The sequence below is a fragment of the Budorcas taxicolor genome, chromosome 7, assembly GCF_023091745.1.
Source record: "Budorcas taxicolor isolate Tak-1 chromosome 7, Takin1.1, whole genome shotgun sequence".
Taxonomy (NCBI): domain Eukaryota; kingdom Metazoa; phylum Chordata; class Mammalia; order Artiodactyla; family Bovidae; genus Budorcas; species Budorcas taxicolor.
Genome location: NC_068916.1, coordinates 69,805,474 through 69,821,261, shown reverse-complemented (window position 1 = coordinate 69,821,261; position 15,788 = coordinate 69,805,474). Strand labels below are relative to the sequence as shown.

General features: G+C 40.4%; 1 protein-coding gene across 2 annotated transcripts in view; it reads left to right on the top strand.

Moving 5' to 3' along the window:
- Positions 1 to 15,788, top strand: part of EBF1 (EBF transcription factor 1) — a 405,187-nt gene that overhangs the window by 254,932 nt on the left and 134,467 nt on the right. For both annotated transcript variants that reach the window (XM_052642605.1, XM_052642604.1), the window contains exon 7: positions 274 to 355. In XM_052642605.1, coding sequence (XP_052498565.1) covers positions 274 to 355 — 82 coding nt within the window. The remainder of the gene's footprint in view (positions 1 to 273; positions 356 to 15,788) is intronic.

The window sequence follows — 15,788 nt, the reverse complement described above, 5'->3', positions numbered from 1 at the left end:
CTTACCCTCTCTATGAGTGAAAATACTTCCTTGGGGGCTTAATTCTTCTGTGAGATCTGTTGGCACCACGGAGAGCATTCTCTTCATATAGAACATCTAACTTGGGTGTGAAACACAGACTAAATCTTTAAACCAAATACTGGCTCTAACATTCTGAATGTTTCAGAAAACGCCCAGAGAATAGAATGCACAACCCAGAAGTGACTTACTACTTTTTTTTCCCCCTTCTGTGGAGGACTGAAATGCTAACCATGGTAATTTGTTTCTTCACAGGTTCTTCTTGAAATTTTTCCTCAAATGTAACCAAAATTGCCTAAAGAATGCAGGAAACCCACGTGACATGCGGAGATTCCAGGTGGGTCTGTCTTGCCCTTCTTATACCTGAATAATGACATGAGTATCAGGAGAGGGTAAAAGAAGTCTTAGGTAGAGAAGATCCAGAGTCTCATTGTATCATTGTTTTCCCAGAGGTGACAAGCAGGTGAGTTTGGGTCCCTAGGTGTCTTTTCTCTAGAAGCTGTTGTTTTAATTAGAGAAGGATTAGGACTGAGCCACCTGTGTTCAGTGGTTGAGGTTGTGGTACCCTTTGAGCCTCGTCTGGCTTCCCGAATGGACTCATAGGCTTAAACCAGGGGTCCCCAATCCCCAGGATCTAATGCCAGATGATCTGAGGTGGAGCTGATATAATAATAATAGAAATAAAGTGCACAATAAATGTCATGTGTTTAAATCATCCTGAAACCACCCCCTCCTCACCCTGTGCATGGAAAATTTGTCTTCCATGAAACTGGTACCTGGTGCCAAAAATGTTGGGGACCACTAGCTTAAATCACTGCATGTTAAGTGAAGCACATACGAATCATGAAGTCTTTGCCTAAAGTCCTACAGGTAGAAAACTGGTCAATAGGAGCTTTGTGCTGTTTTGGAATTACGTCACTTTCTTCCTTCCTTTCTCTTGTTTTCCCTTTCCAATCTTGGAGATTATTAGTAATTATCTTATTAAAAGTGGATCTCTGAAGAAGCAGCGTGTAGGGCAGTATGGGTGACATTCAGTCTGTTTGAGAAATGTCCTTGTTCAGCCCATGTAAATGTTTTCAAGCATCAGTCAGATCTGCCTCCATTTAAAGCTTTAGTGGTATGTTAACCTCATATAATTATACATTTACTAAAGGAAAAATATGTGAAAATACATTTGTTAACTTCCAAAACACAGAATGGTGGTTAGGCTTTAGGAAAGGTTGCTAAATTCTAGGTATGTGCTTCTTAAACTCTAAAGTGCCGAGAATCCTCTGGGGATCTTGTTAAACTGCTAATTGAGGTCTGCGGTGGGCCTGAAATTCTACCTTTCTAACAAGCTCCCAAGTGATGGGCAAAGCCATGGACCACACTTGGAGTAGCAAGGTTCTAGACCCTTATGTTGCTCTCCATCGAATTTTATGACTAACTCATTTGGTCAGTCTTAGTTTCTTCACCATAGTAATGATGTGTCTATCTATGGATGCCCATGTGGTCTGTCAGTGAAAATATCTTGGAGTTTAAGGTATGTTCTTAGGTGGAGTTAGTCTGCTTTAAGTGTAGATTGAAATATAGGATCTCTCAGAGGATCTGGACAAATTTTCTCTGTACATTTTCTGATGGGAGAAAGGGAAGCGTTGATTCTGGGCATTACTTTTTGGATGTCAAGATCTCTTAGTCTCTAAGATAATTATTTTTTTTAATAGGTGAGACTTAGTAGTCTCATGAAAGAACAAATTCAGTAAAAAGAAGACTCCTGCCCCTGAGATTCTGAAGCAGTTCTGGAAATCATTTGGGCTTGCCGCCTTTTGTCCTGACAGATGAATGGGGAGAACCCCTAGATACCTAATTTCCTGGAAAATGTCTCTCCTGGGGAGCTTCTGACCAAGTGGGCAGACTTGGGTGCTCTCATGCCTACTCAGGACATTTTTGTGTTGAGTTGGAGCATCTTTGCTTGGGCAACATGTGATGCTGTTAAATATGTGTTGCTAAGTGTCTTAAAATGTGAGAATGAGTTTTGTATAAACTATGTTGTCACTTACCTTGGCCTTGAAATGGGCCATGTATCTCCTTTGACCAAACTTGGGTTAGGAAAAAGACATGTCCAGATATGAACCAATTCATAACATGTAATAAATGTGTCTATACCTGTATGATGCCTTGTGAATACTAGGATCGACTTGGCTGTGCTTCACAGAGTGGCAGAGTTAGAGATGGTCTTCAGTAATTTTGGGAATCTAAAAGAGAGTGTGTGTAAGGTTTCAGGGGCCTTATTTTCCCTTGCAGGACCTGCTAGTGAAATGTCTGAAAGCTTTGAATTATAGGAATGTAGCTTTTGGATGAGATGAGAACCAACTCAGTCTGTTATTTTTGAGAGTGTCTAGAAAGCTTTATTTTTGCAGACAAAGTAGTTATTCTTTGTTGAGTAGAAGGGCTACTGAGACAAGGAGGCATGAGTTAGATTTCTGCAAAACTTCAATTTCCTCTACTGTAAAATGGAGTAAAAATGATGATTCTTCTTCTTTCACAAAGGATGGTACTTTGAAAGCATGACCGATTTGCAAAAGATAAAATATAAATGTACAATTTTGAAGAAAATATTTGCTATAAACTAAAGCTGGGCCAATAGTTGAGTACAAGTTTTCTCAGCCTGGGCAGAAATGACACTTTAGACTGAATAAACCTCGTTGGGAGGGAGGTGGATTTGTTCTGTGTGTCAAAGGATATTTAGCCAGAATCAATGGCCTTTACCCACCAGATACCAGTAGAGAAACCATCCTCCACCCCTTGCAGTCCTGAGAGACACCAAAATGACTCCAGACATTGACAAACGTCCCCTATGGGGAAGGGGATGCAGAATTGCCCCTGGTTGGGAATCACTGGGATAGGACAGGTTTAGTCCTATCCCTGATGACCTCTGACATACTCTCCAGCTGACAGTGCTGCTGTCCCAAAGAGTGTACCCTTTGATTACACTTGAAAGTTGCCCAACACAAGGTCCCACCTTGACAACGCTCTGTCTCAGTATTCTCCAACTGATCCTAAAGTAGGTGGACCTTTCCCAGTAGGGGCTGCTACCTTGACCACTATAGAGTCAGTCTTTGTGTCAAAGAAGAGCTCTGTCTCTATCAGCAATGACAAATTCCTTATTAGAGCTCAAATTTAACCCCTTTTATTCCTATCACTGACTTCCTACTTACTGGGAGAGGAAAGAGGGAGCCTGTGGCAGAATGAGCACTGACACTTTGTTTTGTATTTGTGTTCATTTGCGTATTTCATGAATCATCACTTTTACATGGTTAACACATGGTCTTACGCATTGTTGGATATATCTAGCAACTGCAACTCAATGCGCCCTAAACACCATTGTCAGCCTCATTTTTCACGTGGGCCTCTGCCTCAAGCTTGCTTTTCTTCCTGTGTTCCTTTTCTTGGTTCATTTCTAACTATATTAAGTGCTAGGGAGATGACCATTTATATTTGGGTCTGCATTCATATTTATATGTATAAATATATGAGTCCATGTATGTATCTTGATATACATCTATGGACATTGTCTGTAATGATGATGATGATGAAGCTAACAGTGCTGGTGTACTTTTGTGAGCAGTTTTGTGCTAAGTATTTTATATGAGTTACCATATTTATCTTCGCAACACATCCAAACAGGATTTAGGGTCATGCAAACAGGAATTACTTCCACTCTACAAATGAGGTACGTGAAGTTTAGGAAAGTTAAGCAGTTTGCCCAAAGTCACACATCTACTAAGTCCTGAAGCAGTGATTCAACCCAGTCGATTTGACCCAGATGTTCTCTAATGTGGTGCAACAGTAAAGAACTTGTCCACAGCCTTTAGGCAGATACATAGTGAGGCAGTAAGGAGGTCTCTCTACATCTGAGAGCCCAGGGGGTACCTGTGAATAGTATTAGAATCCCAGGGAAGTCAAGAACAGTGTTCAAAAGGGTGTTTGCCCTGAATAGAACCTAAGGATGCCAGCTGCCTGAAGAACACTGGGATTCCAATATATCTCGTCAAGCAGAATGTGGAGTTGTGCAGAAGGGGAAAAACTTGAGCACTGTTTCTGATTATAGCCACAATGCTGGTCAGTGTTTACTCATGTGAACTTTAGAGAAAGAGGTTATTGCTCTGAAGGCTGCCTGAGCTTCACCTAATTGGTAGAGGTTTTGGCCAGTTCTCAGGGCAAGAAAGACCCTTCAACAAATGAAGCCTGAATCCAGGCGCCCCTGATGGCTTGGAGCACTCATTTGGAAATCATATTGACATTCCCAGCTCTTAGGACTAAACCAAAAGGGGGAGGATGAGTCTTCTGTGCAGCTGTGCTGGCTGGCAGAGATGAAGCACTGGTGCAAGGTTTCCCATGAGCAAACATGATTTTCCTCATTTTTCTCATAGTACGCTAATTGGAAAGCTGGTTTCAAATATTTTGATGTCACTGTTGCCTCTGAGGGGAGTGAGAGAGTGTCATGTTGGCATGAGAAGACTCCCTTCTCCTCTTTACATCTCAATGTGGCTTTTCCCAGTGACACTGAAAACCCAAGGCCCAGAGACGTCTGAGTGAAGGCACGCCCTCTTGCCTGTCCAGGGGGCTCCCCGTACCTGTTAGGGATGCCACTTTCTCTCTTGTCCCGTTCCCCAGGTCCGCTGATATTCATGTAGCCAGGCCAGAGTGCGTCTCCTCTGAACAGCAATCAGGGGCCTGTGTAGGTGACTGAGGAGGACATAAGAAAGGTTGTTGATCTCTTGACATGTAAAGACATTCTGTCAAGCAAACTCAGCCTCACAGCAGCTGAGCTTCTGGTGTGTAAACAGAGACTGCTTAATTACACAGGTCATGTCAATTAGCATGACCTTAGCGTTTTTGAGAAATTCATCACTGTCTGCAGAGCTCGGCTGTATTCATAGTTTCAGGCAGTATGGAATAAGCCTTGTAGAGAATTTGGTACAATCTTTTTATTTTTAAGCTTATAATTGATGTTTTCTTTTGAAATCCCCAGGCTGTGGTTAGGGTAACAAACTTGCTTAAATACAACAGTGGATACAGGCTTCATTCAGTTCTGTGGGTGTGGGGACGATGGGAGAAAGAGAGCAGGAGGGAAGGCGGTGGATGGAGACAGCTCTCTCTCCTGACGGGGAGAATTTCCCTGTGACTAAGTGAGCCTGTTTCTTCATCTTGACACTAAAAAGATGCTAATGTCAAAGGACTGTGTTAAAACCATGTCACGGTCTGGTTTTTAACTGACGGGAGCTAGACAATTCAAGCTTAAGATTTAAATCCTTATCAATAGCTTCCCTTGTTGGGGCTGGCAGAGCGGGGAGGTGAGGGGAGGAACAAGAACTGGGTACAAGCTGTCATCACAGTAGATACCGTAATACCTGGAAAACTGGGAAGTAAATTTCCAAATTCATCTTATTGCTTTAACAAAGTTTTCCACAGGCTGTAAATCTGTATCTGTGTATAAATGTTAGATCTGTAACTACATGTGAACATAAATGGAAGATATGCTTGTTTATGCATGCATGCCTGCACTCAGTAGTATTTATTGACCTGGTAGGTGGTGAGTATATTGTGATAAGAACAGGAAAGATGGAGTGTTTACTCTAATGAAACTTAAATTCTAGTTGGGATCTATTAGTTAGGATAATACTAGCTGCTGTAACAAATAGACCAAAGAAGATTTAATGGCTCACCTTCAACAGAAGGTTGTTTATTCCTAACATAATGGTGCAAGGCAAGTGTTTCTGGTGGATGAGTAGCTGTTGTATGTGAAGTAGTCTCCACCACCCCCTAGAACCTTATTGTCTCCATACATCCAGTTGAAGGGTAAAGAGTGCATGGAAGGGCTTATGGGCTTAAAAACCTCATCTTAGAAATGATTCTTGTCAAATCTGCCCACATTCTACTGGCTAGAAGTCTGTCACACAGCCATGTATGACCACAGAGAGGCCTGAAAATGTCAGTTGTACTGTCCAAGAAGACAAAATAGTAATATGGGGGACAGTGACCTTCAGTTGCTACACTGTGTACAAATAAATAATTTCACATCATTAAAATTTTCAATTATTGCTTAAAGGAAATGAAGCAGGGTATTATGAGAGAGAACACCAGTGTGGGATGGGGGATGGGAACATACTTTAAAAGCAGGTGACCAAGGAAAAGTTTCGAGGAGGGGACTCTTAAGCTCAGAGCTAACGGATAAGAATAAGTCATTTTGAGAAGAACCAGAAGAGTTTTCTGAGCAGAGAGAACAGCAAGCCCAAAATTCATGTTTGTCTCGTGTTTATCTGAGATGAACAATTTTCTTTTGCTTACTCATCATTTGGAATGGGGGTGGGGTAAGAAATATGAGGAGAAACTACCAGGTTTTTCTTCCCAAATTCCCACCAAAAATGTGTGGTCTTTCAAAAATGATGACGTAGTTAATGACATTAAAAGGCAACTCTCTGCCTTCCCCCCTTCTTTGGTGAATTCTATAAATTTGGGGGAATCCTTATTTATTCAGAAGTCCACAGGGTATGATTAGAGGATTCTTAAAATATATGCCCATTCTCTGTAGTTTTGGTCTGCTTTTAAAGGCACTTAAAGAAAGAAGGAAATGTTCTCAACCCTTTTATTTCTCTCCCACCGTTCCCCACCCCCGTCTTATACTGTTTTGACAAACAGCACATCTTGCAATTAAATTCTTTACCAACAGAATGCTAGGGGCCTGAGCCGCAATCACTCTCTTCCTACAGAATAATTTCAAGATGCACCATGCTGATTAATTATACTGAAAGCAGCTCTAATGATAGTTTCAGAATACAGGATTAATTCACATAACATGGTAAATACAAATGGTGGATTTTCAACCTGATATATTAAACCATTACGGCTTATTGGGCAAATATGTATCTTGGCATGAGCCTTATGCTGGGCCTTGGCAGAAAATATGCATCACTGAAAAGGAATCCTTATGACCAGGATTTGATGAGTGGTAGCTCTGCACTTAGAGGAAATAAATTCCTACATTAAGTACAGTTGCTATTGAAAAAAAATGTAAAATATATTAAAGGATAGACATAGAAGTGTTTGGTTTGATCAGTGTTGCCCAGTGGTTATTGGATCTGAGGATGCGTGGTGCTTACTGAGACTTGCCAACCCAGAGGTATTCTTATATTCTTCCACTTTTTAGATTGTAACTTATAGAGCCCTTACTATGTGTGAGACCTTGTACTAAGTGTTTTACATGTATAATTTTATTTGTTTTTCTACCCTCTTTCCCTTGTTTACTTTGCTCCAAATGAGCACATTGACCTTCTTTCTCTTCCATCATTTTTCTTCACCAAATGTACTAAACTCATTCCTTCCTCAGGATTTTTGCACTTGCTATCCTGTGCCCCTGGGAATTCTTCCACCACATCATTGAATGGCTGGTTACTTCTTATTAGTCAGATTTCAGCTAAAATGTCACCTCCTTCGAGAGGCCTTCCTAATCATCTGCTCCAAAGTCGTTCCTGCCTGGGCTTCACCCCCTTCCTCATTTTATTTTCTTCTTGGAACTTTTTATCTTCTGAAATTTGCTTTCATTGTTTATCTGTTTATTGTCTAAAAACTCTTTTTTATTCTGGACAGAGACTAAGCTCTTGATGGGCACACACTTTGTCATTGCTGCTTCTCCCGTACATAAAATGATGCCTGACACCTATTCCTATGATTAAGTGACTTATCTAAGGTTACCGACTAGTGAGTGGTGGAGTCGGGGTTCACACTCAGCTCTGTCTGGGCCCGGGATCTGAACTGACGACTATATGCTATTTTCTTGCTTCCAGTTTCCATGTCCGTGTACCGTGGTCCCATAAACAGAAAGCATGCATGGCAGTTATGTATACTTGGGCTCACTGCTACTTAAAATGGCCAATGGGAACGCATAAATGGAGCACCAGTTAAATGCCAACAACAACATTAAAAGGCATTAAAAGTATCCTGATCCACAGAGAAAAACTAGGTTCAGAACAATGATGAGTTTTTATTTCTACAATGTGTCACAGTTCAGGAGACAGAAGCTCAGTCTAGTTTCTAATGGTTCAAATTAGTTTAGCACAGGAATCCAAGGACTCAGAAGTGTCTGTTCTTATCTTACTGTTAAAAGAAGAGAGATTTTTGTCTTGAGGCTCAGAGAGTGAATTTAATCCAGCTACTCAATCCCTCACTCCTGCAGTTCCACTCTGTTACGTCCTGTAGGTTCATGCGTCCTCCATAATTTTTAATGAGTTATTTGGGATCTTTCAACCAGATAGAAACTTGCAATCAAGCTGGTTTCAGAGAATATCTCTTTCCATATCAGCCAAGGAGATTTTAAAGGACAAAGTTAATGAAGACCCAACTGCTGCAGACCATTTTTATGTAGATAATGCCTAAAGTGTAGTCAGTCAGATAGACAGTGATGTGTACTGGAAGAGACAGTTAGGGGAAAGAGGACCTAAGCCGGGAGCATGCATTGAGAGGCCAGAAGTGGGCCTAGAGTCTGAAGCTTCCCTTCAACTTTGCCTCTGCTCTTAATTCACCCTGTGGCCTTGAAGTTTTTAAGCCTCTTGGGTCTCAGTTTTCTAAGCTGTCAGACACGACTGAGCGACTGAACTGAACTAAAAAGGAGGAATTGGATAAATTCACAGTATCATAACTACTGAGGTCTCCTTTTATCATTTTCTCTTATGAACCTCTTGTGGTGACATATCTTCCAACTTAATTGCATTTATTGAATAAGAATCACACTCTCTATTTTAAAATTAGTCAAAGCCATGGAAACTGCCAATTTCGAGCTTCTCGTGTGCATGAGATTACTGTGTTTCCACATGGAACTGATATGATCCCATATCAACAAAGGCAAGTTATTGCATGTTATAGTATGCATCCTTCCTATGGATGAATCAGGGTACGCTTTCTGCAGGGTTGTCTCCAGGGCTACATTAGAAAGCTCGTAGTTGGGAGCCACTCAGTTCAGTTCAGTTCAGTCGCTCAGTCGTGTCCGACTCTTTGCAACCCCATGAATCGCAGCACGCCAGGCCTCCCTGTCCATCACCATCTCCCGGAGTTCACTCAGACTCACGTCCATCAAGTCTGTGATGCCATCCAGCCATCTCATCCTCGGTCGTCCCCTTCTCTAGATTGGCTGATTTCTTGGGTCTCTTGGGACTCATTGGAGGAGCCTATAAAGGGTAGTTCAGTTGATAGGTTGGGTGTAGAATGTGGGCTGGGTGAAGCAGAGGGTAGAAGTTTGACCTAGTAGACTTCTATTTTGTAGGAAAGTTTTAGGCTTGCAGAAAAATGAAGGGAAAGCGCAGAGAGTTCACATATATTTCCTTAATACCCCTTAGGCAGTTTCCCTTATTAACATCTTGCATTAGTGTGATACATGTGTTACAACTGATGTGTCAGTATTGATATACTATTATTAATTTCCATAGTTTACACTAGGACTCACCATGTTATACACTGTGGGTTTATACAGATTCGTGATATGTGTCTACCATACAGTGCCGTTTAGAATGGTTTCATCTCCATCCTCCCCCACCGGTTCCTTTGTGCTCTGCCTCTTCATCTCTCCTTCCCTCTTCCCAAACTCCTGGCAACCACTGGTCTTTCCACTATCTCCATAGTTATCCCTTTTCCAAAATGTCATATAGTTGGAATGATGAAGTATATAGTCTTTACAGGTTTGCTTTTTTCATTTAGTGATCTGCATTTACGTTTCCTTCGTGTCTTTTTGTGCCTTGATAGCATATTCCTTTTTATTGCTGCATCATCCTCCATTCTGTGGATTACCAGTTTGTTTATTTATCCATCTGTTGGACATTCTGGTTGCTGGTGCCTTTTATTTAGTCAAATTTTTAAATTACTATGATGGTTAAATCACATGCAGATGTACAAAATTATTCAGAGGGATCCTGTGTATCCTTTATTCAGTTTCCCCTAATATAGTGATATTTTGCAAAATTATTGACCAGTATTAGATTGTTCTATTGCTCAGATGGTAAAGAATCCGCTTGCAATGCAGGAGACCCAGGTTCAATCTCTGTGTCAGGAAGACTCCCTGGAGAAGGGAATGGCAACCCAGTCCAGTATTCTTGCCTGGAGAATTTCATGGACAGAGGAGCCTGGTGGGCTACAGTCCATGGGGTTGCAGAGAGTAGGACATGACATACAGTATTCATACAGGATATAAACATTGATGCAATCCACTCATCTTATTCATGTCTCTAGTTTTACTTGTACCCATCCATGTGTATATTTTAGTGTATACTATTTTGTGATGTGTAGGTCTGTGTATCTGTCACCCCACAGTCAAGATATTAGACATTTTCCTCACTGCAAAGATGCCGGCCGTATGTAGCTTCCACATCCATCTTCCCTCTGCCCCTAATCTCTGCCAACCACTTCTCTGTTCTTCATTTCTAAATTGTTGTTATCTCAAGAAGTAGTAAATAGAATCATGCAGTGTACTAGTTTGCTACAACTGCTGTAACAAAATACCACAGGCCTGGAATGTGTTTTCCAAAATCCTGGAGGCTGGAAGTTCTGGATCAAGGTGTTGGCAGGCTTGGTTTCATTGGCTTGCAGATGGCCACCTTCTCGCTATGTCCTCACAAGGTCTGTTTTCTTTGCCTGAAGACCCTTGTGTGTCCAAATTTCCTTTCCTTGTAAGGATATCAGTAAGATTAGATTAAGACCAACCTTAACAACCTCATTTTAAACTTAATTACCTCTTCAAAGGCTCCATCTGCAAATACAGTTGTGTTCTAAAGTTCCAGGGTTCGCACTTCAACATGTGCATTTTGAGGGGGAGACAATTCAGCTCATAATATGCAGTATGTAGCCTTTTGATACTGGCTTTTTTCATCTGGCATAATTCTCTGGAGATTCATTGAGATGTATCAATAGTTTATTCCTTTTGATTGCTGAGTGCTATTCCATGGAATGCCTCATTTTACGTACTTCAGGCCAGTGCATTTCATACCTTTATTAAGGGCTCTGAATTAAAGCAAACATAGAATAAGCTAAACCCAGAGGTAAGGAAGCTGTGAAATAGACCAACTTTAGCACTAATTTCTTTACACTGAGTTATCATATATAAGCCTTAAAAACCAAGATTTATAATTTTTAAATTGTTATTCAAAATTAAGTTGCTGAAGATGTTATATTTTAGAGAGAGGCACTTCTTACCAAGATATTATTAATTTAAACACTGAAAATATTTTTATGACTTAATCATCCCCCTAGAAATGTTTAAAGGTATAGATTTCAAGTTTTGGTGGCCTGTGTCCTAACCCCTTCTTCCACATGAGCTGCTGCTTTTGTTAATGTGATCTGCCACTCATCACTGAATTTAGCTGCCTGTCTCTTTGAAAATCTGCTCATGAGACAGATTATGCTTCATCAATTTGAGAGAATATAGTTGGGACATACAGGATCTCCTGCTTGATTGGAAGGGGAGAGGGACAGTCTAAAGAATGATAACAAGGAAATAATAACCAATAACATAATTCCTAGAGAATCCCTCATTAAAATGACGTATTAGGAAAAATATACTGCATTGATAAAATGCAGAAAAATTTACAGGCTAATTTCAGAGCAATAAGGTTTCATTTCATTTCAAGTTTAGAATGTAAAAGGCTAATAGGCAGATGGTTTATAAAAAGCAAAAGTACAGAAACCATGAAATTTGCAATTCACAAGAGGTCTAAATTATATAATTAAATGTCGTGAACATGAAGGTCTTTAAGTTTGTAAGATTTCATTGTTAAACTAATAAAAAGTGAATGTAGAAGAAATAATTTCTGTATCCTTGTATTGAAAATAACAATTTATGCTGGGTCCTCTTTATAGCAAATAAGATGCTTCAGATTATCAGCCCAACACAGGTTCTTGAACTTGTTGATGAAATCACCAACAAAGCAACAACTCTGCTAGCACTGCTAACATTTGCTCTATGAGAACTGGAAACCATACTAACCACTTTAAATAATGTAAGCCTCACAGTAACCTTATGAGTTAGGTACTATTAACATTTCCATTTGAGAGTCAGGGACACAGGGGCTTAGAGAGGTTAAGTTACATGGCCAAAGTCACATCAGCTAGGAAGGCTTGAGAGTCAAAAGTCATAAGTTTTGTTTTGAATTTTAGTTCTAAATAGATTGGGGAGATAGTAAAAATAATAACATTTAGGTCTATTTAGATCTAGGATATAACATAGCAAATTGTGAACCACTGTAATGAGCCAAGAAATTGAAAACTTCAAAGTCTGTTTATGGTTGTGGCCTTTTTATTCCCTCACATTGAATATTGTCACCTGGAGAACTGGACACAAACAGAAAATGCCATGGAACACACCGAGTGTTCATCAGCATGTCTCTGAATTGCTATACCAAAAAGCCATGCTCCTTCCCCAGACAGAGTTTTACTTTCCCCCAAATACAATGATAATACAGAATATTATAACCCTAAACATGCCTAAGCTTAATACTTATTTCAGGAGAAATAAATTGGGCATCCTCACAAATAAATTGGAACAATTTATTTCAAAATCATTCTACAGCAGCCCTGTGCAATAGAACATTCTTCAGAGACGACAGTGTTCTGTAACTGCCTTGTCCAGTAGAGTAGCCTCCAGCCACATGTGACTAGTGGCCACTTGAAATATGGCTATGGAAACTCAGGAACAATGGAATTTTAAATTTTATTTAATTAGTTTAAATTTAAATAGCCCAATGTGTGGCCACTGTATTAGTATAATTCTAGACTATGTTAATTATAACAGATATCATAAAATTCTAAATATACCTGTTCCTCATTTTATCCTGGGTCAGCAGAGTGAGGAAGAAGGTAGAAAAGGGAAGAGATGGTCAAGTCCAAATGCAAAATCATTTTCCATGTTTATCTGTCCCAAATTCAAGCTGAGTTTTGTTGACAAAATTTGGGAAGGTTGAAGATTTGGCAGGCTTGCCTGTCCCCTTGCCTGCATGAACATGTCAGCACCTCATTAATCTTGTGTTTAAACTGTGAAGGCCCTTTTCCCTCCCAGTATAGGCTTATTTTTAAAGGAGTTTTCAGTGTTCCCTTTGCATCTCAGCATTATATATATATGTGTGTGTGTGTGTGTGTATGTATGTATGTATGTATATTTACAAGTTGCTCTGTGGATTAATTGCAGCATTTATTTTATTTAACTATATCCTAATCATTTCAAATTGGAATGAGAGAAATTATTTTGGGGTACGGGAGTTAAAATGTACAGTGTTATGAGTTTTTGAGGAACATATAAGGTGTTTATTTTCTAGAAACTTAAAGGCATGAGAATTCTTGGTATTTTCTTTCTCCAGTTATAATTGGTCTTTCTATGAAATTATCCTATCACACATGTGGCCTTGGTAATCCCTCTCTTGCCAAGAAAAGACAGACATACGGGGTGTAGTTTTCTTTCCTAACCGTTTTCAGTTTTTGTTCAATGTAGGAATTAGATGACAGTGTCTTTAAACGATACTGAATATTTTAAGCCTGTAGCAGTCTGACTTACAGGTGCATGTTGGATTGTCATTGCTTTTTTTTTTTTTTTCTTAAGACAGACATCTAGAATAACCACTTTCTGTATTTCCTGACACTGGAAACAGATACCGTTTGTCATTCCTTTTATAGTTTCTTCAGCTAACGACTCCAGTGACCACTCAATTGTGGTCTTGTAGTAAATCAAAAATTCTTTGAAAGACCCAGCTCCGTTACATAATTGTAAATGTCCCACGAAGTCATCTCCTGAACTAAAAAGAAAAATGAATTTCTGTTGCTTTAAATAATATAGACTCTGCCACCACATATAGTACTTTTCAAAAATAGAAGAATAGAGAATTTTCTTCTCTCCCTCTTAGTCTTTCTCCTTCTCTTCCTTCTAAATTAACCTATAATTGATGAGGCACACACAGAGCCTCCAGCCGTCACATCTGGTTGGTCAATCATGAAGAAAGAGAAAAACCACTTTGCAAACTGCTGCTTAGAACTGACTGTGTCCTTCCATGAATGACTTGCCCTGGCTGGAATTTTGGATATCACAATGACTAAGGAGAAGTCCCTGAGTCCCTAAATGGACTCTCTTAATTGTTTACTTTGCATTTTAGTAAAATAGGAGTGAAAACTAAAATCAGGTGTGGGTCCAAGTCCTGCTTGGGGTTGGATCTTGAGGACCCCAAGGGAGAATGGAGGGGACCTCACAGGAGCGCCCCCAGCAGTCATCCCTGGGAGACCCCAGAGTGGGACCCCTCTTTCTGGGTCTGAGGAAGTCTAGATCCTCTTGATGTGGGGGAGAAGGGCCTCAAGTCTGCAGAAGGGAGGACCCAGAAGGAAAACAGAAAAATTGTGTTGCCGTCTTGGAGGAATCTGCTGTGTTGAACTAGGATGCTGTGAGGTCAAAGAGGTGGAGGTGGTGGAACTTTTAAGTGTGGCATCCATTGGTGGGGGTCTACAGGGTTGGGAGTGGGGTTGCTTTTCCAGGCAGGGCTTACAGTTCACAGGCCCAGCATTTTCCCCTCTGCCCAACTCAGGTGATGAAATCAGAGCATTCATTGCCCAAGACTCTAGAAGGCAAGGTCCCCTTTCCCCAACTTGGAGAAAAGGCTTCTCAGAAGCTGGGGCCTCAGTATGTGCCAATCCTTGTAAAGCGTTTCACCTCTTCAGGCGCTAATGCCTCTCGAAACCAAGAACAATTAAAGCGCCAAAACCAAGAACAATTAAAGCGCAAGTCTTCCCAAGCAACTGGGGAATTGAGCAAAAATAAATCAGAAATCCTCAGCCTTGGCTCTGGAGGTTCGCCTCATTATGAGAGCAGATCTATTAGCCCTCTTGCCATTGTCTTTCATTTCTCAAGTGAGGTGATTCTAATTAAATTAATCTGCATGTCAATCTATCGGTGATCAATCAAAGAGCCTGAGGTCCCCCCTATGCTGCAGGGTGCTTGCGGCTGACAGGGGCTGATAATGGAGGAAGAAATAAAGTGTCGAGCAAAGTTAATTAGTCAACATAATAGGTGGATTAAACGGGAGCCGGCTGATTGCTGTTTCCCATGTCAAAGCATGAGGCGGACGCTGAAGCTGCAATTACAGACAATTATTATATTTGGTTGTAAGAGGTCGCATGAATAAACATATCTCTGTGGGTTTCAGTTTTAATCCTCTTCCCCATTTAATATAAGGAGAAGTGTAGGTCATTTCTTCTTATTGTTTTAGTCCAAGTTCTCTGAGAAAACACCCTTGCCTGGGTCCCTTCTGGCAAACTCCAATCAGTTTATGGGACCGCCAGGGTATCTGATTGTACCTTGGGCCAAGACTTCTTTTTTTTTTTGGCCTTGAAACACAGCTCTAAGACTCTTAATTAGCAAAGATTTTTGGGTAGTGGTGGTGATGGTGGTGAGGGGGGCTTTGGTCTGTCTGCTTAACTAAACGACTGTGGGTAGAAAAAAGTACAAGAAACCCCAAAAAGACACCCAGGAGAGAAAAATGCATCCCAGCTCTCACTGAAACCTCTCTTTTTCATTTCTCTCTCCTCTTAACCCTGACACAGTGGTGGGGGGGGGGGGGGGGGGAATCTTTTAAAGATTCAAAAGATTTTTATTTGCATGATCAACTGTGATATCTGCTTCAGTGTCTAAACTGAAGGGTAATTTAGGTGAAACACAACCACCCTTGTGTAAAAAAAAAATATGCTAATAAAGATCCTCTTGTTAAAATTATGGT